At 37.5% G+C, this 24001-nt stretch overlaps 1 protein-coding gene across 2 annotated transcripts in view; it reads left to right on the top strand.

Moving 5' to 3' along the window:
* The window catches only part of LOC105488324 (TOPBP1 interacting checkpoint and replication regulator), a 54863-nt gene that overhangs the window by 17899 nt on the left and 12963 nt on the right, over nt 1-24001 (top strand). For both annotated transcript variants that reach the window (XM_011752266.3, XM_011752267.3), the window contains exons 6-15: nt 2001-2140; nt 2968-3186; nt 7573-7724; nt 8879-8979; nt 9595-9688; nt 9786-9865; nt 10036-10275; nt 11081-11177; nt 15306-15363; nt 17357-17503. In XM_011752266.3, the coding sequence (XP_011750568.2) occupies nt 2001-2140; nt 2968-3186; nt 7573-7724; nt 8879-8979; nt 9595-9688; nt 9786-9865; nt 10036-10275; nt 11081-11177; nt 15306-15363; nt 17357-17503 (1328 nt within the window). The remainder of the gene's footprint in view (nt 1-2000; nt 2141-2967; nt 3187-7572; nt 7725-8878; nt 8980-9594; nt 9689-9785; nt 9866-10035; nt 10276-11080; nt 11178-15305; nt 15364-17356; nt 17504-24001) is intronic.

Below are 24001 nucleotides of genomic sequence, written 5' to 3'. Positions count from 1 at the left end.
ACAATATTAGAAATGTAAACGATACGGCAGAAATTCAACCTATTATTATTATTATTTTTATTTTATTTTTTTTTTTTTTGAGACGGAGTCTCGCTCTGCCGCCCAGGCTGGAGTGCAGTGGCCGGATCTCAGCTCACTGCAAGCTCCGCCTCCCGGGTTCACGCCATTCTCCTGCCTCAGCCTCCCGAGTAGTTGGGACTACAGGCGCCCGCCACCGCGCCCGGCTAGTTTTTTGTATTTTTTAGTAGAGACGGGGTTTCACCGTGTTAGCCAGGATGGTCTCGATCTCCTGACCTCGTGATCCGCCCGTCTCGGCCTCCCAAAGTGCTGGGATTACAGGCTTGAGCCACCGCGCCCGGCCTCAACCTATTATTAAGAGGTATGGTTGACATTTTCTCCACACAGATATCCATTCAATTGTTCCAACACCATTTGCTAAAAGACTATCTTTTCCCAGTAATTACCATGGCACCTTATGAAAAATCAACTGGCCACCTTTGTGCAGATTGATTTCTAGACAGAATACAGTCCAGAAACTATGTTAATACGACATTATCTTCAATATTGCGTTACAGCAATACCATATACTGTAACTTTATAGCACTAGTCACTAAATCAGGTAGTATAAGTCCTCTAAACTTTGGTTTTGTTTTTTTAGAATTTTTTTTGGTTATTTTAGATACTTCGCATTTTCATATAAACTTCAGAAACAGCTTGTCAGTTTCCACGCACACACAAGTCTGTTAAAGCTCTAGGAGTACATTGAATCGTAGATAAATTTGGAAAGAACTGACATCTTAACAATGTTGAGTCATCCGATCCATGAACGGATGGTGCAGCTATCCATTTATTTAGGTCTCTCTTTAATCTCCCTCAGTGTTTTGTAGTTTTTAATGTACAAATGTGGCCCATGTTTTTTTTTTTTTGTAATTATCTCTAAGTATTGTTATAAGGTGTAAATATTGAAGTGTTTGAAGATAGTATGATTGTCTTTATGGAAAATCCAGGCCCGACATGGTGGCTCACACCTGCAACCCCAGTACTTTGGGAAGCCAAGGCCAGCAGACATGTGAGGCCTGGGGTTCAAGACCAGCCTGACCAACATGGTGAAACCCCGTCTCTACTAAAAATACAAAAAAATTAGCCCGGCATGGTGGCACATGTCTGTAATCCCAGCTACTTGGGAGGCTGAGGCACAAGATTCACTTGAATCCAGGAGGTGGAGGTTGCAGCGAGCCAAGATCGTGCCACTGCACTCCAAGATGGGCGACAGAGCACCAGCACACTTAGGGAGGATTAACCTGCTTCATATTGGCTGTATGGATGAAACCGATAGACCCAGCACGTATTCCACCCTGTAATATCTGTTCAACTAATGTCACCGTAACTTTCTTCCACTTTTTAATCAGCTATATCAGATAATGGAAGGTATTAAAATACAAATAACACATTTTGAATGTTGTGCCATTTTCATAATTTCGTTAATGACATATTTAGCTCTAGGTGGAAAAGCATTTAATAACTAATCACCCCTCCTGCCTGCCCTACTTCCTCCTCTTCTCATCAATCCCAAATTAGTTTATTACAATGTGAAAGAATTATTCGAAGTCATTGCAATACTTACTACAATGTATTAACATCATTTTTTACTTTGATATATGGAAACTGAGTAAAAAATAACTATGGAAACCTGAAGTGAAATAGTTGCCATAATTAGACTTGTACCCTAATTCATGAAGAATCCTATTAATAAAAGTCAATATTATATGTAATAGTTAATGGTTTTGTAAACAAGACAGCTTTGGTTCCTGCATTCGTTCAAATCAAAAATGAGAGGAGAGACATTTTCTCTCCTAAGAAAATATATTTTTGAAGGCATCTTGTGGGGACATCTTTTGGTTAGCTTTTTAGAGGACAGTGGGTATTTCAGTGTTGTTTATTTCTAAAGCATTTTGCAAAATTAGAATTTTGATTTTATTCTAGACATCTTGACTTTACAGGTCGTTACAGGCTGCCTCAGCTAATAAGGAAGAGTCTTCCAAAACTGAAGGTGAATTAACACATTGCCTTGCCGAGCTCTACCAGAGAAAATCTCGTGAAGAATCCACCATAACTCATCAAGAAGACAGCAAAAAGAAACGTATGCACCTAGAAGGGCTGTTTCTTAAGGCATTGTTTTCTGAGACTACATTTTAAAAGATTGGCATTTCCTGAAATGAGGTTGAAATGGTAACTAAATAAAGAAGGGCAAATTTTTATAATTAAATTTTAAAATAATTACATTAGTTCAATAGTGATTTTTTAAAAATCACCCAGTCTTATCTGTCTAACGAATAAACCATCTTCATTTTTAATTATGATAGAAATTCAAATACAACTTTGTGTTCTGCTTATAAGTATTTTTTCTTTTGCTATCTTGCCTTTTTAGATATTATTCCACCTCATTAACTAAAGTTACAAAATTCTCAGGTTGAACATTTAGATTGCTTTCAGTTTTCATCATTATAAATAATACTGTAGTATACATTATGCATATAATTTGTTTTTTAAGTAATTACCTTAGCAGAAGTTTCCAGGAACCAGTTACTGTGTCAGGGTATGAAAACTGGCTCTTTATGTAGATTGCTAAATTGTCATTCAGAAAAGTTTCATCACCATTTTTGGTGGCCATTGGGTAACAACAAAATAAGTCTGTTTGGCATTTGCCTTATGGGAAAACCATCCATTGAGATGTTTAGTTCCAATCCAATCACATAGAGATGTTTAGTTCCTAAACTTTGGTTAAAAGAAAGGTTCTTTTTCTACCCTGTGTGTGGGCAGAAAGAGATGCAAGTATTTCCTAATTCAAATCATTGTGGAGGGATATGCTTCATTTTGATATTCTTTCACAGTAATCTGAATTAAAGTAGTTCTTGATTCCACAGAAGTGGAAGGCAATTTACTTTCCCTCCTCTGATGTTTTGGTAGGAGGTGTCCCTCGTACTCCAGTGAGACAGAAGATGAATACCATGTGCCGTTCCTTAAAGATGTTGAATGTTGCAAGGCTGAATGTGAAGGCCCAGAAGTTACATCCAGATGGCAGTCCGGATGTGGCTGGGGAGAAAGGAACCCAAAAGATACCCAGTGGGAGAACAGTAGATAAATTGGAAGATAGAGGAAGAACACTAAGAAGTTCTAAACCTAAAGGTATTCCTCTTAGTCTGTAATTTACTCTTTTATACTCCTCTTTTTTAAAAATAAATTTTAATCATAAATCAAAATTTTAATCATAAATTTTAATCATAAATCAAAATTTAGTCATAGTTTATTGACTATCTGCTACATGCCCAAAAAGGTGTTATGATGAATACAATAAATAATAAGATAATGTCCTATTCTTAGATTTATGATCTAGCTACAAAGATAAAACAAATGAACTAATAAACAAATACACATATATATGTGTGTATATATGTGTGTGTGTGTGTATATATATATGTGTGTGTGTATATATATGTGTGTGTGTGTGTATATATATATATAAAATGAACTAATAGAACTAAGAAGAGAGCCAAAAGTCTAAAACAGAAAATACAAGCCCATTTGGGAAGTAAAGTCTAGAGTAGGAGTTCAGACAGGGAAGATAAGGGCTGGATAAGCTGTGAAGGCTTCTAGGAACCACTGGAGTCCAAGCTAGACTTCCAAGAATGGGCAGAGTTAGAAGACAGAAAGATAAAAGAGCATTCCAGGTGGAGAATTAGCATAAGCAAAGTCACAAAGAAGAAGGCCCATGGCTTGGGCATAGGACAAATGGTTAAAGAAGTTTTACATTTGTGAATAAAGGGAGAAGAAAAAGGGTTTATGAGTAATCTAGGGCTAGGTTATTGACATCTTTCAAAGGTGGGAATAATTTAATCCAGCAGCTTCTATTTTCCTATTTTTTTCTTTCCTTTTTAAAAAAAATAATAAATTGAATTGTGCTGTGTTTCGATGTCATCTCTGAGTTCTTTTGAAAATTCTGGAGTGGGCCAGGCACAATGGCTCACGCCTGTAATCCCAGCACTTTGGGAGGCCGAGGCGGGCAGATCACAAGGTCAGGAGTTCGAGACCAGCCTGCCCAATTTGATGAAACTCCATCTCTACTGGAAATACAAAAATTAGCCAGGCGTGGTGGTGCGCACCTGTAGTCCCAGCTACTTGGAAGGCTGAGGCAAGCGAATCGCTTGAACCTGGGAGGTGGAGGTTGTGGTGAGCCGAGATTGCGCCACTGCACTCCAGCCTGAGAGACAGAGCAAGACTGTCTCAAAAGAAAAAAAAAAGAAAGAAAGAAAATTCTGGAGTGTAAGTTTTATGCTCCTTTAAAGATTTTTTTTTTTCCTGTGGAATGTGAGAGCCATAGATGATAATCAGTTTGAATAAGGCAGAACACCTTTAGTGGGCTAGTAAAAGTGTGTGAAATGTGGTTGATACATGCAAGGGAAGGCAGAAACAACAGTACTGAAGACAGTGTGGTGGGAACATAATTTCTGGACTAGATTTTGTCCAGAAATAGACCTGCACAATAGTGGGCAAATGATTTTTGACAAAGATGCCCCAGTACTTCCGTAAGAAAGAGATAATCTTTTCAATAAATGATGCTGGAACAACTAGATACCTTTATGGAAACAAATTAGACCTTACTTTTAATAGTATTTTGAATTCCTGCTATTTTATGTCTAATATTTATGCCTTCTGTCTCTTTCTCTTTAATTGCTCAATCTTGCTATAGAATTTTGTTTTATTTCGCTTTTCTTTTTTTTGTTTTTTGAGACAGAGTTTTGCTCTTTTTGCCCAGGCTGGAGTACAATGGCACGATCTTGGCTCACTGCAACCTCTTCCTCCCAGGTTCAAGCAATTCTCCTGTCTCAGCCTCCCTAGTAGCTGAGATTACAGGAGCATGCCACTACACCCAGCTAATTTTTGTATTTTTAGTAGAGATGGGGTTTTATCATATTGGTCAGGCTGGTCTCGAACTCCTAACAGGTGATCAGCCTGCCTCGGCCTCCTAAAGTGCTGGGATTCTAAGTGTGAGCCACCGTGTCCGGCATTATTTGACTTTTCAAAGAACCATCTTTTGTTTCTGTTTATTGCTGCTGTTGCATTGTCTATTCATTTCTGTTCTTTATGATTACCTTTCTGCCTTTATTTTTGGGGTTTACTCTCTCATAGTACTTAATGTGTTGGACCCTTAGCTAGTTAATTGTTTTTAATTTATCTGCTTTACAAAATAATCACTTAAGTCTAAAGTCTGTACATTTTCTCTTTAAGTGTAACTAACTAACTGCATTATATATTTGCTATTTTCTATTTTCATTGATACTTATCTATAAGTATTTTCTGACATCCATAATATAAGGAAGTGTTTTATAATTAGCTTTGAATATTTTTGGACTCTGCTCAATGTGGTCTGTAAGATTGATTCTTTAATATTTGCTGAAACTGACCTAATGTTTGGTCAAGTTTTGTTAATATTCTATGTGCACTTGAAAATAATGTGTATTCTCTAATTGTTGAATATCTGGTTTTATACACGTCCGTACATTTTTTCTGCCGCTTTTATCTATTACTAAGATGATTGTATTAGTCTTCCACTATTATATTGTCTTTGCTCCTTTGTCAAAGATCTGTTGAGGCCAGGTGCAGTGACTCACGCTTGTAATCTCAGCACTTTGGGAGGCCAAGGGGGTCAGATCACCTAAGGTCAGGAGTTCGAGATTAGCCTGGCCAACATGGTGAAACCCTGTCTCTACTAAAAATACAAAAATTAGCCAGGCATGGTGGCAGGCGCCTATAGTCCCAGCTACTTGGGGTTACTGAGGCATGAGAGTTGCTTGATCCCAGGAGACAGAGGTTGCAGTGAGCTGAGATTGCGCCCCTGCACTCCAGCCTGGGTGACGGAGCAAGACTCTGTCTCAAAAAAAAAAAAAAAATCAGTTTACTATATTTATGTAGGTCTATTTCCAGGCTCTCCTGTTACATTGATCTCTCTATTCTTTTGCTAATACCACACAAACTGTCTTGATTACTGTAGCTTTATAGTAAGTCCTGAAGTTTGGTACCATCAGTCCTCAAACTTTGTTTTTCTCCTTCAATATTGAGTTAGTTATTCTGGATCTTTTACCTCTTCATATAAACTTTAGAATCAGTTTGTCAATATGCAGAAAATAACTAATTTGATAGGGATTGCATAGAATCTATAAATCAAATTGGGAATCTGAAATCTTGACAGTATTGAGTCTTTCTTGCTGTGAATATGGAATATCTCTCCACTTATTTAGTTCTTTGATTTCGTTCACAGAATTTTGTGGTTTTCCCTATATAGACCTTATACAAATTTTGTTAGATTTAATACCTGGGTATTTCATATTTAGGGGGGTGCTAATTTAAATGGTAATGTGTTTTTAATTTTAAATTCTGCTTGTATATTGCTGGTATATGGGAAAGCAATGGACTTTTATGTATTAATCTTGTATCCTGCAAATTTGCTATGATCACTTGTTAGTTCCAGGAGTTTTATTGTTTGTTCTTTCAGATTTTCTAATCATGTCATATCACCAAAGACAGTTTTATTTCTTCCTACCTTTAAATTTTTTGTTTATTTGTTTGTTTTGAGACGGAGTTTCGTTCTTGTTGCCCAGGCTGGAGTGCAATGGTGCGATCTCGGCTCACTGCAACCTCTGCCTCCCGGGTTCAAGCCATTCTCCTGTCTCAGCCTCCTGAGTAGCTGGGATTACAGGCGCGTGCCACTACACCTGGGTAATTTTTGGTATTTTTAGTAGAGAAGGGGTTTCACCATGTTGGCCAGACAAGTCTTGAACTCCTGACCTCAGGTGATTCGCCTGCCTCGGCCTCCCAAACTGCTGGGATTACAGGCATGAGCCACCACGCCTGGCCTCCTACCTTTAAATTGTTAACACTTACACTTGGTATACAGAGCCTTAAAAATTAATCACTTGGCTGGGCATGGTGGCTCATGCCTGTAATCCCAGCACTTTGGGAGGCCAAGGCGGGCAGATGGCTTGAGTTCAGGAGTTCAAGACCAGCCTGGGCAACATGATGAAACCCTGTCTTTACCAAAAATACAGAAAATTAGCTAGGTGTGATGGCACATGCTTGTGGTCCCAGCTACTCTAGAGGCTGAGGTGGGAAGATCACTTGAGCCTGCCTGGGAGGCGGAAGTGGTGGTGAGCCGAGATTGTGTCATTGCACTCCAGCCTGGGTGACAGAGTGAGACCTTGTCTCAAATAAAATAAAATTAAGTTAATCACTTGTCTTTGTACTTTCTCAATGTCTGGACTATTGACATTTTAGAGCAGATAATTCTTTGTTGTGGGGCTGTCCTATGCAATGTAGGATGTTTAACAGCATCCCTGGCTTCTACATACTAGATGCCAGCAGCCACCTTCGCCCCCACCGCCATCAGTCTTGACAATCCAGACATAGCCAAATGTTCCCTGCAAGGAAATATTTTCCCCAGTGGACAACTACTGGCCTAAATAATACACGGACTTGAGCAAGATTTGATTAATCCATTTTATTTTATTTTTTTCACAGATTTTAAAACCGAGGAAGAGCTACTATCATATATATGTGAAAATTACCAAAAGACTGTGGCCACAGGAGAAATCATGTTGAATGCATGTGCTCGAAACATGATCTCAACCATTAAAATGTTCCTAAAATCAAAAGGCACCAAGGAATTAGAAGTAAGAGAATCCGAATATTGTTGTTTGTCATAGATGTAGTGGTTGGTTGGTTGTTTGTTGGTGGATTTGGTTAATGTGTTGGAAAATGTCTGTTATGCCATACGTGATTCAAAAATGGTAAGATGAGTAAGGGAGTAAGTACAATTCCAGATCTCAGAAGGTGGATATGGTGAACTGGTAAGGCAAAAATCAAAGAGATGGGGTGAGCGGGGATAATTACATATAATTGTCTCCTAATGAAAAGCCTTTCCTCATGTGAGCTATATGTTAGCTGCATGATTAAGCCAGTGGTTTTTAACCCTGGCTATACTTTAGAATCACCTACAACATTTAAAAAATATGTATATGCCGACTGGCCGCAGTGGCTCACACCTGTAATCCCAGAACTTTGGGAGGCCAGGGTGGGCAGATCACAAGGTTGGGAGTTTGACACCAGCCTGGCCAACATGGTGAAACCCCGTCTCTACTAAAAATACAAAAATTAGCTGGATGTGGTGGTGGGCACCTGTAATCCCAGCTACTTGGGAGGCTGAGGCAGGAGAATCGTTTTAACCCGGGAGGTGGAGGTTGCAGTGAGGCAAGATCGTGCCATTGCACTCCAGACTAGGCAACAGGGTGAGACTCCATCAAAAAAAAAATAATAATAAAATAAATAAATAAATAAAATATATAGATATAGATAGATATAGATGCCTTGCTCTCTCCAGACGAACTGAAACAGATCTCTGGGGTTGGTACTTTTAAAAAGCCCCCTGGATAATTCTTTGGCACTGGGAGTGTTACAAACCACTGTTTTTAGACCATGTTGTTTTATTCATGTTCAGTGGCCATCACAGAGCTCCTCTAAAGCAAACAGGAGGATTTGTTTATAATACTTAGGTTTCTTAATCACTGCTTTGTGGAACATTTCTTTTAAGACACTTTATTTAGGGCAGGCCTGTTTTATCCATGCCCACTAGCTCTCAAAAGAACTTTTTTACCATGTTCTTTTTAAAGATAGAAGAAGATTCATGTCACTTTTTCATTCAAATGAAAGAATAGAGAAGTTTATAAGGGAATGTATTTCCCTTCTTAGGGCTTTAGTCAACCGTGAAAGAAATTAGAAATAATGACAAGTAACACTATTCTCCTATGTAATAATTTTGTATTTTTAGATGAACTGCCTGAATCAAGTAAAAAGTAATCTCTTAAAAACTAGCAAAAGTCTTCGACAGAATCTAGGAAAAAAACTGGATAAGGAAGACAAAGTTAGAGAGTAAGTAACTACCGTTTTTTAAAAATCATCTCTCCAAAACAAAGCTGTGAGATTAGCTTGTATCAGTTTAAAATAGATTGTTTGTGACACGGTGGCTCATGCCTGTAATCCTAGCACCTTGGGAAGCCAAAGCAGGAGGATTGCTTGAAGCCAGGAATTTGAGGCCATCCTGGGCAATATAGTGAGACCATGTCTCTACCAAAAAAATTTTTTTAATTAGGTGAGCATGGTGGTGTATACCTGTAGCCCTAGCTACTTGGGAGGCTAAAGCTGGAGGATTGTTTGAGCCCAGGAATTCAAGACTACTGTGAGCTATGATCCCAGTACTGCACTCTAGCCTGGGCAACAGAGCAAGACCCTGTTGCAGAAAAAAAAAAAAAAAAAAAAAGATTACCAATTGCATGAAGATGCTTTTGTAGCCAATTCTTTTTGATGTTATAATATGCAGCTTGAATCACCTATTTATCTAATAACTTTATCAGTTTTTAGAAAAGGCACTGGCTTTTCTCCTTTTTGATTGTTGTTTCTTATATAAATAGATCTATGCTTAAGGAAGGAGCTTTTCGTTTAGTGACATCCAAAGTAGATATGACCAAGTTTTTTTTTTCTCTCAAGGTGCCAGCTTCAGGTATTTCTTCGTTTGGAGATGTGTCTGCAATGCCCTTCAATAAATGAAAGTACAGATGATATGGAACAAGTAGTGGAGGAGGCAAGTATATAGCTTCGTGCCATTAAAATAAGCCCTAGATGCTTTGAGCTTCCCTGCAGAGGGCATCTATCTAGTAATGTTCTAAAATCTCCTTCAGGTGACAGATTTGCTGCGCATGGTATGTTTAACTGAGGATTCAGCGTATCTAGCTGAGTTTCTGGAGGAAATTTTGAGATTGTAAGTTTGATGATTACTAACTTAACTTTAAAATCGTTTTGTCAATACCTACATATGGTGTTGTCTCTGAATTTTGGAGTTGTAAGGACTACTTCTTAGGCTGGGTGAGGGAGGGAATAGAGAGGGTAAGATGGTAACTCTGTTCCATATTCAATCAATCTATTCCACAGGTATATTGACTCTATCCCAAAGACACTTGGAAATCTTTACAACAGCCTAGGGTTTGTGATTCCTCAGAAGCTGGCTGGTGTCCTTCCTACAGATTTTTTCAGTGATGACTCCATGACACAAGAGAACAAATCACCACTTCTTTCTGTGCCTTTTTTGTCAAGTGCTCATAGATCAGTGTCAGGCAGCCCTGAATCTGATGAACTGGAGGAACTTCGTACCAGATCAGCCAAGAAAAGAAGGTAAGAGCTCAAAGAATCAAAGGAATTATTTGCACTGTTATAGTTCTGATAAAAGATGTGTTTAAACCACAGTCCAGTCATATTTGTCCATATAATTTGTTGAACTAATAGCTGCCCTTATGTCTGACCAACTATATAGAAGCCAACTATTAGAGCTCCTAATAGGAGCATCTGACAATCTTTATATTATCTAGGAAATATATAGTCATGTTTTGCTTAACAACAGGGATACATCCTGATAAATGCGTTGTTAGGCAATTTTTGTTGTACTAACATCAGAGTGTGCCTACCAAAACCTAGATAGTATATGTTTTTTCGAATGGAAAAGCTAATGTTCCAGCATTGTTACTGAAGAGCAGTCATTTCCCCTACTTGATCTGTAATGCCAATATCAAGTGTCATATATTAGGTTTCTGAATAGGCTCCATTATAACCTATGGGACCTTTGTCATATATGCAGTTCGTCATTGAAGGAAACGTTGCGTGACTGTATAGTGTTTATTTCGTATTTCACAAAGCCTTCTTTACTGTCCACAGGAGGTCTCCAGGAACTAGGCCTTTTATGAAATAAGCTTAGAGTTTTAGCTTTTAAAATTTTCCTTGATGCTTTTCATTGTTCATAACTAGTTGAATTTGTTACTTTTGAAAATTCTGGGGTGACTTGTTTTATTATAAATCCAGAACAACCTTAAGATAACTGGCTTTTATTTAAACCATATTTTATTTCACTTAGACTCTAGTTCCATTTGAATTTAACTATATATAACCTCTATCTAGATGTATTGACTATTTCTATTTTTAAAAGGAAAAATGCATTAATAAGACATAAAAGCATTGCTGAGGTTTCACAGAATCTTCGACAAATTGAAATTCCTAAAGTGTCAAAGAGAACTACGAAAAAGGTAAGTAATCCTTCCAGTTTGAGATGACACAGTAAATAAGAATAAAAAGGCAGTGTCCCTACTTTTAGGAAAATGAACTTTGGAGGATACAGAAATAATATTAAATATTTTTATGAATGTGTATAAAACTATAATCCAAGGAATAGGAAAATATAAACTTGTTAAGAGATTAACAGTTTTACTGAAGAGTGTGATATTTAGAGGTAATGTGAGGAAAAACGGTGAGTAAAAGTTAGGAATGAATTAATTCAAAATCTTTAATGTAGATAAGAAAACTCATAAAACAATAACTAAAATAAGCAAAGCGGTCGCTGGAAGAGAATATATAATCGTAATAGGACTTCGGTTGCATACCAGAAGGTGCTTTTCCATATGTTGTGTTTTACTTCAATAACAAATTTAGGCCAGGCACAGAGGCTCACACCTATAATCCCAGCACTTTGGGAGTCAGAGGAGGGAGGATACTTTGACACCAAGAATTTGAGACCAGCCTGGACAACATAGCGAGAACTTGTCTCTACAAAAAATAAAATTAAAAAAAAAATTAGCCAGGCATGGTGGCACATGCCTATAGGCCCAGCTATTCAGGAGTCTAAGGCAGGGAGATCACTTGAGCCCAGGAGGTCAAGGCTGCAATGAGCTATGATCGTGCCACTGCACTGCAGCCTGGGTAACAGAGCAAGACTTCATGTCTTTTAAGTGAATGAATGAATGAATGAATGAATGAATAATAAGTTTTTTGAAAAAAAAGATGATGACGGTCATGGAGCCGGGAGGTAGAGTAGTCCCCCCTTATCTGCAGAAGATATGTTCCAAGACCCCCAGTGGATGCCTGAAACCACAGGTAGTACTGAACCCTATATATAGTACTGTTTTTTCCTATGCATGCATAAGTTCAATTTACAAATTAGGCACAGTAAGAGATTAACAACAACAATAATAAAATAGAATAATTATAGCAATATAATATAATAAAAGTTATGTGAATGTGGTCTCCCTCTCAAAATATCTTAATTGTACTATATTCACCCATTTTGGGGCCATGGTTGACTATGGGAAACTGAAACCGTGGAAAGTGAAATCACAGATAACGGGGTACTATTGTTGTTTTTTTTCGTGGCAGTTGATATAAGGACTTGAGGTTTTTATTGGTTGAAAAAAAAATAAACCTAGCTGGAATTTGTTTACTGAGTAGAATTAATGTCTTGCTAAGGAAAAAAGGGACTAAAAATACAATGAAACTTTTCAACTGCACGAACTATCTGAGAAGAGTTAAAATTTAATGAGAACTATCTTTAGAAGCATTAATTATTATAATAGTGGTTTGTTGATATTTGTAGCTATCCTTGGGAATTGGAGGTGGGATTTCTTTTAACGGGTTAATGGTGTTCATTTTCTTATACTTTAACTGTGAATAAAATGCAAATCTTACATATCTCACAATCCTTATTGAAGATTGGAAAATTCAAAACTGAATGGCCAAAAGTTGCCAGGCCTTTATTCTCACTAGATTTCATAATGATTTGCAGATCTTTCTAGCACACTTTGAAACTTTTGTTTTAGATTACACAAGATAGTTTTCTTCTCTAAGATCAGAATTACGACTGGGCACAGTGGTTCGTGCCTATAATCCCAGAACTTTGGGAGGCCAACGCAGGAGGAATCACTTGAGCCCAGGAGTTGGAGACCAGCCTAGGCAACATAGTGAGACCTTGCCTCCACAAAAAATTTAAAAATTAGGTATGGTGGCGCACTCCTGTAGTCCCAGCCACTCGGGAGGCTGAGGTTGGAGGATCGCTTGAGCCTGGGAGTTTGAAGCTGCAGTGAGCTATGATCAAGCCACTGCACTCCAGCCTGGGTTACAGAGAGAGACTCTGTCCAAAAAAAAAAAATTTTGAGGTCAGGATTTGATTGTAGTTAGTAACGTTTTTTTATGTCAAAGTTGGTACCATAGATAAGTGACAGTTGTTGAACTGAAAGGACCAGATATTACATTTTTAAAAGAATAAATCTCAGTTCTCCGAACGATCAATATAGTTAACTCGGGAAGCAGTGAACTTACAACTCAAGTGTAGATATGTAGTATTAATTACATTAATGTATATTAATTTCTTTTATGCATCTTAACTCCAGAAGAGCACAATGATTTAAAAAAAAGAAGTTTGATCCTGCCCTAATACCTCCAGGACATACTCTCCTAGTTTTTCATTCAATTACATGGATTAACAAGGGTTGACAAACTTTCTCTGTAAAGGGCCAGATAGTAGATGTTTTAGCCTTTGCAGGCCATACGTCTCTGCAACATCTATTCAGTTCTCCTGCTCTAGTGGGAAAGCAGCCACAGGCATTATGGAAAGAAACGAGCATGACTGTGTTTCAGTAAAAACTTTATTTTCAAAAATAAGAGGTGGTTCATATTTGGTCTATACACTGTAGTTTACTAACCCCTGGATAGGAAATTGGATGTATGACTGTTTTTTTTTTGTTTTTTGTTTTTTGTTTTTGAGACGGAGTCTTGCTCTGTCACCCAGGCTGGAGTGCAGTGGCCGGATCTCAGCTAACTGCAAGCTCCGCCTCCCGGGTTTACGCCATTCTCCTGCCTCAGCCTCCCGAGTAGCTGGGACTACAGGCGCCCGCCACCTCGCCCGGCTAGTTTTTTTTTTGTATTTTTCAGTAGAGACGGGGTTTCACCGTGTTAGCCGGGATCGTCTCTCCATCTCCTGACCTCGTGATCCGCCCGTCTCGGCCTCCCATCTCTCTCTGTCGCCCAGGCTGGAGTGCAGTGGCACAATCTCAGCTCACTGCAAGCTCCACCTCCCAGGTTTATGCCATTCTCCTGCCTCAGCCTCCCGAGTAGCTGGGACTACAGGCGTGCGCCACCATGCCCGGCTAATTTTTTGTATTTTTTAGTAGAGATGAAGTTTCACCGTGTTAGCCAGGATGGTCTCGATCTCCTGACCTCGTGATCCACCCACCTCGACCTCCCAAAGTGCTGGGATTACAGGCATGAGCCACTGTGCCCGGCCGGATGTATGACATGTTTTTACAATTACAGTTTATCTCTTTAAAAGAGTTATTAATCAATATAAATAAGAATGATCACATCTCATTTCTTATCAACAAGACCTTGGTTATATCACTGAGACCATTTTTTAAGTTTCTGCCCATATGTGGTGGCTTCTTCAATTATTACGATGAATTGAAAAAACAAAAAATCTTTAAAAAAAAAACAATTTCCTTGTTTCGATGCATCTGAGGTTTAGACTCTTGAATCTTCTACTGTAATAGCAAGTAAATAGCAGTCTGATAAAGAAATGTTTCTGAGAGTATAGCCACCCTCTAATTAATGTATATGGCTTTTCCTTTCTTAGGTAAAAAGGTATACATGATTATCATTAAAACATATAAAGTTAAAAGTTAGGGTGTTCCTTCTCCATCCATTCATCAGAAGTAATCACTGATGATAGTTTGTTGTGTATATTTCCAGGCCCTTTTCTATATGTACCAATAACACCAAAGATTTCTGCAGATCCATTATAGACATATATATAAATGATATAACTTAGAATACTTAATATTTTCCGTTTTCTTCCCTATCACAGATCTCTATGTTAGTACAGGTTGAGTATCTCTTACCCAAAATGCTTAGGAGCAGAAATGTTTCCAATCTCAGATATTTTTGGATTTTGAAACAATTGCATTACATGTACTTACTGGTTAGCATCCCACATCCAGAAGTCCAAAATGCTCCAATGAGTGTTTCCTTTGAGTGTCGTGTTGGCACTCAGGAAGTTTTGGATTTTGGAGCATATTGGATTTTCAGATTAGGGATGCTCAACCATATATAGAGAGGTCTTCCTTCCTTATTCTTGTAAGGTCCGCATTGGATGGGTGTGTAATTTATTTAACTGTTTCATTTTTTGTGGGCATGTATAGTGTTTTTTATTTTATATTATTACTATATAGTGCAGCAGTGTTTTTGGAACATTTCTGTGGTACATTTTATTATTTCTACTATGGATTCCTATAAATGAATTGCAAGAGTCAAAGGGTTCATGTGAAATCTTTATTCTTTTATTTCAATGAATGCCTATTTAAATTTTCTTTCTGGATTTTCTCATGTTTCAGGAGAACTCTCACCCTGCTCCCCAGCAGCCTTCCCAGCCAGTGAAAGATACAGTGCAAGGTATATTGTTTTCTCAGTGTATATATTTATTCACTAGAATGACAACTTTATTTTTATTGTATGTATTTAAGCAGCTGCTTACAAGTGTAAATTAAGGCATTGTATGATTGTTAGCTAATAAAGTATGTCCAAATACCATGGACATGGTCCCCTAGGAATAGTCTCAAAATACTGTATTTTGCAAAATAACTGGTCTGAAATCTTTAAAAAAAAAAAAAAAAAAAAAAAAATTATCATGAAAGCCGGAAGAAAGGAAAAAGAAAAGAGGCAGTGAAACTGTTTTAGATGAATGGAGTTTAAGCATGACAGCTAAATGCATTCCATGATCCCTGCTTGGCTCTTAAATTTAGGGGAAAAAATACTAGAAAGGATATTATTGAGACAACTAGAGAAATCTGAAGAAGCGATGTATGCTAGATAATATTGTATCAATGTTAAAGATATTTTGAGTGTAATAATGTCATTGGGGTTATGGAAGAGAACATCCTTGTTTTTAGGAGATACATGCTGACCTTTAGGAAGTGAACAGTTGCGATGTTTGCAACTTACTCTCCAGTGTTTAGGGGAATAATGTACATATAGAGAGAAGGAAGGAGAAAACAAATATTGTCAGTTGGTGAAGTTTATTGATGGGCATATGTTTAATTTTATTATTTGAAAATTTCTATAGATATTAAACTTTTCAAAACATTGGGAAAATAGAGAATAACAAACCAAATTTGGCTTTCAGGTCATAAATCAATTTCACCAACAGCCTAAGTTAGGTAACAGGAACTCTTATAATGGAGATGGGGAAACAATTTTTAAAACTTTGGTGTGTGTTATTGATGTCCTTAATAACCTTAATATGAACCTTTATGTCATTGATGGGTAAACACAAGGGTTGCTCCCAGTTTGTGGATGCTAGATTATTTGGTGTGGGTTTAAATGATTAATCTTTGAAGAATTCACCCTTGGTGAATTTTTGAACCACTTCCACCAGGCTATCTTAAGATTAAGGTATCGTCTGGCTAGATTTGCCAAGTACTTCTTGACTTTTCAGCTATTTTTTCTAACTTTGAGTCTAGATGATCAGAACTTTCATGCTTTGGAGTCAAGAATAAAATTTAAAATGTCCCAGCAGCTTAGTAAAGTAGTCCAAAGAAGAAGAAAGAAACCTGTAGAACTGAAAAGAACAGTTCTCTGCTCAATGCTGAGCTGAATACACAGCAGCAAAAAGGTCCAAAATGAGAAGAATAATCATAACATGGGATATATTAAAAGGATCATGACCTCTGTTAGCCATCCTCTTACTTAAGAATTATGTCCATTTTACAATGAGTAAAGTTTCTAACTTACTAAGTGGTGTGGGCCTTCCTCATGTTCCTGAAGTTAGATTTAAATTGAATTCGTAATGGAATACTACAAACCACTGTATACCAACACTTTGGATAACCTAGATGAAATGGACAAACTCCTAGAAAGATACAAACTACTAAAAACAGACTCAAGAAGAAATAGAAAATCAGAGTAGATCTATAACACGTAAAAAGTTTGAATTAGTTATCAAAAAACTACTCACAAAGAAATGCCCAGGAGTAGAAGGTTTCACTGCTGAATTCTATCTAGCCTTTAAAAAAGAAATTAGCACTAGCATTTATTATGGTCAACTGATATTTAGGGTACCAAGACAATTTGATGGAGAATGAATAGTCTTTTGCACAAATGATGCTGAGACAACTGGATATCCACATGCAAAAGAATGACATTGTACCCCCTACCTCATGCAAAATAACGTATAAAATTTTTTTAAATTTGCAAAAGTAGATATTTTTAATGCATTATGGGAATATACTATTTAAGGAAACCTTATTAGCATATGTGACGATAGCAATCTGTAGAGTAGTTTCCTTAAGAAGCTTCTCTGTTTTGGTTATCTTTCTTTTCTCAGATATGGCATTAATTGATGATAATCTTTGGCTTTTTCTTTTTCTTTTTTTTTTTATGCTTTCAGAAGTGACCAAAGTACGAAGAAATCTTTTCAACCAGGAATTGCGTTCCCCTTCAAAGAGATCACTAAAGCGGGGATTGCCTAGAAGCCATTCTGTGTCAGCTGTGGAAGGTCTAGAGGATAAACTTGACAACTTCAAGAAGAACAAAGGTACCACATTTCAGAATAGCTAGGAAAAAGGAAAAGGTTATTCTGTAAGATTGGTAGTAATGTATTGTCTTTCTTTCCTGATTTAGTAATTTGAGTCTTCTTCCCTCTTTTTTCTTTTAGTCTAGCTAAAGGTTTGTCAATTTTGTTAATCTATTTTTATTTATTTATTTTTTTTGAGACAGGGTCTTCCTCTATCACCCAGGTTGGAGTGCAGTGGCATAATCTCGGCTCACTGCAGCCTCCACCTCCCAGGCTCAAGTGATTCTCCCACCTCAGCCTCCTAAGTAGCTGGGACTACAGGTGTACACCACCACACCCAGCTAATTTTTTGTATTTTTTTGTAGAGATGGAGTCTCATCATGTTGCCCAGGCTAGTCTCAAACTCCAAGCTCAAATGATCTGCCCTCCTCGGCCTCCCACAGTTGCTGGGATTATAGGCATGAGCCACCACACCCAGTCAATTTTGTTAATCTTTTCAAAGAATTTACTTTGGTTTATTGATTCTTCTCTATTGGTTTTCTTTGTCTTTTTTTTTTTGAGACAGAATCTCTCTCACTCTGTCTCCTGGGCTGGAGTGCAGTGGCGTGATCTCGCCTTACTGCAACCTCTGCCTCCCAGGTTCAAGCGCTTCTCCTGCCTCAGCCTCTCCAGTAGCTGGGATTATAGGCATGCGCCACCACGCCCGGCTAATTTTTGTATTTTTAGTAGAGACAGGGTTTCACCATGTTGAGCAGGCTGGTCTCCAACTCCTGACCTCAAGTGATCTGCCCACTTCAGCCTCCCAAAGTGCTGAGACAGGTGTGAGCTACCACGTCTAGCCTCTGTTGGTTTTCTAATCTCAGTTTCATTTTTTTCCCCCTCTATTGGCTTTGGTTTTTGTTTGCTATTTTTCTACTTTTTTAAGGTGAAGTTTAAGCTATTGATTTGAGATCTTTTTTAATAAAGCACTGCTTTAGGCATATCCTATAAATTTTGATATGATTTGTTTTTGTTTTCATCATCTCAAGATATTTTCGAATTTCCCTTGTGATTTCTTCTTTGATCCATTGGTTATTTCGGAGTGCATTAATTTCCACATACATGTATTTCCTAAATTCTCTTCTCTATTCTAGTTTCATTCTATTGTTGTAAAACATACTTTGTATGATTTCAGTCTTTTGAAACTTGAGACTTATTTTATGGCTTAACATTTGGTCTACTCTAGAGAATGTTTAATGTGTGCTTGAGAAGAATATGAAAGATTCTGTAGATGTGTGTTTGGTCTAGTTGATTTATGGTATTATTCAAGTCTTCTGTTTCCTTGTTGAGCTTCTGTTTTATTGTTTATTCATTATTCAAAGTGGCATATTAAAGTCTCCAGCTATTACTGTTGAATTGTTTATTTCTCCCTTCAGTTCTGTCAATTTCTGCTTCTTGTATTTTGAGACTCTGTTCTTAGGTATATATGTTAATAATTATTATGTCTTCTTGATCAATTAAACTTCTTACCAGTAGGTAATGTACTTTGTCTTTTGTAACCTTTCTTAGCTTACGGTCTGTTTTGTCTGACAATAATACAGCTCCCCACTCACCAGCTCTTTTGCATAGGATATCTTTCATTGTCCTTTTACTTTCAACCTTAGTGTCTTTGTATCTAAATTAAATATCTTATAGACCTCATAGAATTGGATCATGTTTTTTTAATCCATTCCGCCTATCTCTGCTTTTCAATTGCAGTGCTTAATCCACTTCTATGAATGTAATTACTAATAAGGAACAACTGTCATTTTCTGTGTTTTATGCCTTTTTGTTTCTCAATTCCTCAATTCCTGTTTTTTGTATTTAGCTGATTTTTTGTAGTGTACTAGTTTAATTCTCTTCTTTCTTTTTCTGTATATTTTTAAGTTGTTTTCTCAGTGGTTACCTTGGAGATCACAATTAGCATCTTAAGCTTAAATGAACCTGGCTTTATGAATAAAGCCAACCTCTTTTCAATAATATACACTCTGCTACTATATATTTCTGTCTCTCCTTCTTTATATTGTTGTAGACTGCATCTTTATACATTGTGTACCTGTTAATACAGACTTAAATTATATAGGATTAAAAAAAAAAACCAAAATTACCATAATGCTGGCTTTTATATTTATCTATGTAGTTACCTTTACCATTGCTTTTTATTTCTTCTTGTGGCTTTGAGTTATTGTCTAGTACCTTTCATTTTAGTTTTTCTTATAGGGTAAGTCTACTGATTATGAACTCCCTCAGCTTTTATCTGTTTGGAAATGTCTTACTTTCGACTTTATTCCTGAAGGACGTAGAATTTTTGGTTGACAGTTTTTTTTTCCCCCTTCAGAACTTCAAATGTGACATCCACTGCCTTCTGGTCTCCCAAATTTCTCATGAGAAATCAACTATTAATCTTATTAAGCTGCTTCTCTATTGCTGCTTTCCAGATTCTCTCTTTGTCCTTGGGTTTCAACACTTCAACTACAATGTGTCTCAGTGTGAATCTCTTTGAGTTTATTCTGCTTGGAGTTCATGGAACTTCTTGGATGTATATGTTCATGTCTTTCATCAGATTTTGGAAGCTTTTAACCATTATTTCTTCAAAAAATTTTCTGCTGCTTTTGGTCTCATTTCCTCGTTGGACTCACATGATGTATGTGTTGGTACACTTGACAGTGTCCTACAGGTCCCTCAGACTTTGTTCTTTTTTTTTAATTGTTTTTTCTTTCTGCTTAGGCTGGATAATTTCAATTACCTTATCTTCAAGTTCACTGATTCTTCTGCCAGCTCAAATCTGTGGTTGACCCATCTAGTTAATTTTTTCATTTCAGCTCCAGAACTTCTACTGGATTCATTTTTATCATTTCTATTGCTTTATTGATATTCTCATTTTGTTCATACATTATTTTCCTGATTTCCATTAGTTTCTTAATATATGGTTTAAGTGAGCTCGTTGTGTGTATTTAGAGAGGTTGATTTAACATCCTTGATTAGTAATTCCAATGTCTTGGCTTCCTTAGTGACGGTTTCTGCCAAATTCTCTTTTCTGGTAAATAGGCCATACTTTCCTGCTTCTTTGTATACTTTGTAATTTTTTGTTGAGGACTAGTTATTAGGGATATTATAATGTGGTAACTGCGTGGAGGTCAGATTCTGTCACCCCTCAGGGATTCCTATTCTTTGCTTATTAAGGACTTCAGCTATTCATTTGTGCCTTCTCCGAACTATTTGTGTAAAGTATGTATACCTTGTTACGTGTGGTCACTGAAGTTTCTGTCTTTTATCTCTGTGGTCAGCCAATGACCTAAGAAGGATTTCCTTAAATGTCTGATTCAAGAAAGGAGTGGGGGGAAGGTGTGTCTGTCCCTTAATCTTCTGATAATTGGGAGAAACCCACTGTAGCCTAAGACAGCTAAAACCAAGGCAGTGTGTGCACTGCTCCTACAGGAATCTGCCTGATTGACCAAAGCATGTAACCCCCAATTTTTGGAGGACCAGGTCCTCACTGTCTGCCCTAGCACCAACCAGCTGCTCCTGGAATGTGGGCTGCTATCCCAATAGCTACAGCAGGGCTGAGTTCACGCACATGCACATCATTCCCTTCCTAAAGATCAGCAGCCTCTCCCATCATCAAGCACTTCCCAGATTATTAACAAGTATTCAGTCAAGTTCAGAGGTTCCAAAATAGTGAATTCTGATCTTTTTTTCTAGTTTACTAGTTATTTTGGTTGAGGGACTGACTCCTAGAGCTTTCTTCTCCATCAACCTCACTCCCCCTGGAGATTACAATTATGATATTAACTTATAACAGCCTAGTTCTCATTGATACCAATTTAACTTTGATAGTTTATAAAAACTTTGCTATTGTGTAGTTCTGACTATCCCTTCTTAGTTCTATATTGTCATGCAAATTACATCTATACATTGGATGCCCATCAACACTGATTTATAATCATTACTCTGTCTTTTAAATAACAGGTGGGAACAGTTACAAATAAAAAACACTTTTATAATGTTTTTCTTGTATAGTTACCTTTACCAGTGCTGTTTAACTCTTTATGTGGATTTGAGTTACCCTAGTGCCCTTTCCTTTCAGCCCATAGGACTCCTTTTACTATTATTTATAGGGTAGGTCTGCTGATGACAAATTCTGTTTTATGTTGTTTCAATCTGAGAATGTGCTGATTTCTTCTTCATTTTTGAAGAATACTTTTATTGGGTATAGAATTCCTGGTTGACAGTCTTTTTTCTCTCAGTACTTTGAGTATGTCATCACACTGCCTTTTGTCCTTTGTTTCTGACGAGAAAGCAGCTGCTAATCTCATCAAGGATCTATACACAATGAATAGCTGCTCTCTGACTCCTTTCAAGATCTTCTCTTTTTCACTTTTGATAGTTTGATTATGATTTGTCTGGGTTTGGGTCTCTTTCACTTTATTCTACTTGTATTGAGTTTCTTAGATGTGTAGTGTCTTTCATCAGATTTGGGTCATTTTTAGTGAATATTTATTCAAATATTCTTTCTACCTCTTCCTTTCTATCCTTTCCTTCTGGACTTCTGGTATGTGTGTGTTGTTGCGCTTGATGATGTCACAAGTGTCTGAAGCTCTGTTCATTTTTCTTCATTCTTTTGTCTTTATTTTCCTTAGACTGGATTATCTCAATTAACCTGTCTTCAAATTTGTTGACTCTTTCTTCTGCCACCTCAAATCTACTTTTCATTTTTGTTATACTTTTTAACTCTAGAATTTCTATTTGCTTTTTTTTTTTTTTTTTTTTTTAACGATTTCCGTCTGTTGATATTCTGTTTGGCAAGTCATTGGACTCATGTTTTAGATCTTTAGATATGATTTTCTTTAGTTATTTGAACGTATTTAAAACAGCTGATTTAAAGTCTTGTTCTAATAAGTTCAATGTCTGGACTTTTCTCAGGGACAGATTCTATTGCTGATTTGTTTTTTTCCCTGTGAATGGGCCATACTTTTGTGTTTTGTTTCTTTGCATGACTCATAATTTTGTTGACAACTGGATTTGTTTTATATTATTTTATTTTATTTTATTTTATTTATTTATTTTTTGAGATGGAGTCTTGCTCTGTCACTCAGGCTGGAGTGCAGTGGTATAATCTCGGCTCACTGTAGCCTCAACCTCCCTGGCTTCCTGGCTTAAGCAATCCTCCCACCCCCTTGGCCTTCCAAGTAGCTAGCAGGACTAAGGCATACACCACCACTCTTGGCTAATTTTTGTATTTTTTTGTAAAGATGTAGGTTTCACCACGTTGGCCAGGCTTGTCTTGAACTCCTGAACTCAAGCAATCCGCCTGCCTCAGCCTCCCAAAGTTCTGGGATTACAGGCATGAGCCACTGCACCCAGCATGGATATTTTAAACAATATAATGAGGCAGCTCTAACAATCAGACCCACCCCACCCCTGCCAGGATTTGTTGTTGTTTTTGCTTAGTGACTTTTCTGAACTATTTGTTTAAATTTTGTATTCTTTGTCATGTGTGGCCACTAAAGCCTCTGCTCAGTTGTCTTAGTGGTCAGCTAATGATTGGACAGAGATTTCCTTAAATGCCTGGAACCCATAAGTTTCACAGCCCCTGCTGAGGGGCTCTTTGTGTGTTGGGTCATGCCTTCAACACTCAGCCAGGCAGTTTAGAATTCCACTTCACTTTCTGTTTTGCCAGAGCCTCAAGGTTAGCCATAGGTGGCAGCTTACAGGCTTCTCAAGTCTATCCTTGGCACATGCACAGTGCTACACATGTGTGTGGACTTTTGGATGCCTAAGAATGTCGTCAGAGGTTTGCAAAGTCCCCTGTGATGTCTCATTCCCCAATTTTCCCAGTTAAACTTTTGGCCAGCTTGTTATTGCACCAAATGTTACCACCACCCCAGGCAGCTGTGACATTTAACAGTTGCTGCTGATTGTTTTCAGTAAATGCTGTCAGGGAAAAAGGTGGTTGACCTGTTCTGATTCAGGTCAAATCAAGACAAGCCTCGATTTGAGTAGGATTCTACAGGGAACTGCCTGACAGGTTAATGGATGACAGTTAACTGATAATGGAATTTTGGAGGAGCTCCAGCCCCATTCTGCCCTGTCCAGAGGCTGCTGGGCTGTTGGTTTTCACTGTGATTATGGGCAGTTGATTTTTAAAGCTAGGGGGAAGGGGTGGGGACTAAGGCAAGTTAAAGCTTCCTGAGATTCAACCATTTTTCTTGAACAAATACACCCTAGATTGTTGCAAACCTTTAGTTAATGTTCAGAGTTCTGGAAAAGTTGATTTTTGACCATTTTTCCCAGTGATCTCTGTTCCTTTATGGAGGAGAGTGTTCAGAGGTCCTTACCTCACCATTCTTACTGGCATCACTCTTCTTTACAAGTCATTTTAAGCTCACTTTAAAATCAGTCCTCTCATAAGTAGCTTGGCTGCCTACTCTGCTGAGAAATTTTGTGCCACCTAGGTTTATCTTAATAATTAACATTTATGTGGCATATCAGCATTTTCAC

The sequence above is a fragment of the Macaca nemestrina genome, chromosome 7 (genome assembly GCF_043159975.1).
Source record: "Macaca nemestrina isolate mMacNem1 chromosome 7, mMacNem.hap1, whole genome shotgun sequence".
NCBI classification, from domain to species: Eukaryota; Metazoa; Chordata; class Mammalia; order Primates; family Cercopithecidae; genus Macaca; species Macaca nemestrina.
The sequence above is the reverse complement of the archived record's forward strand: the minus strand, read 5'-3'. Positions and strand labels throughout refer to the sequence as shown.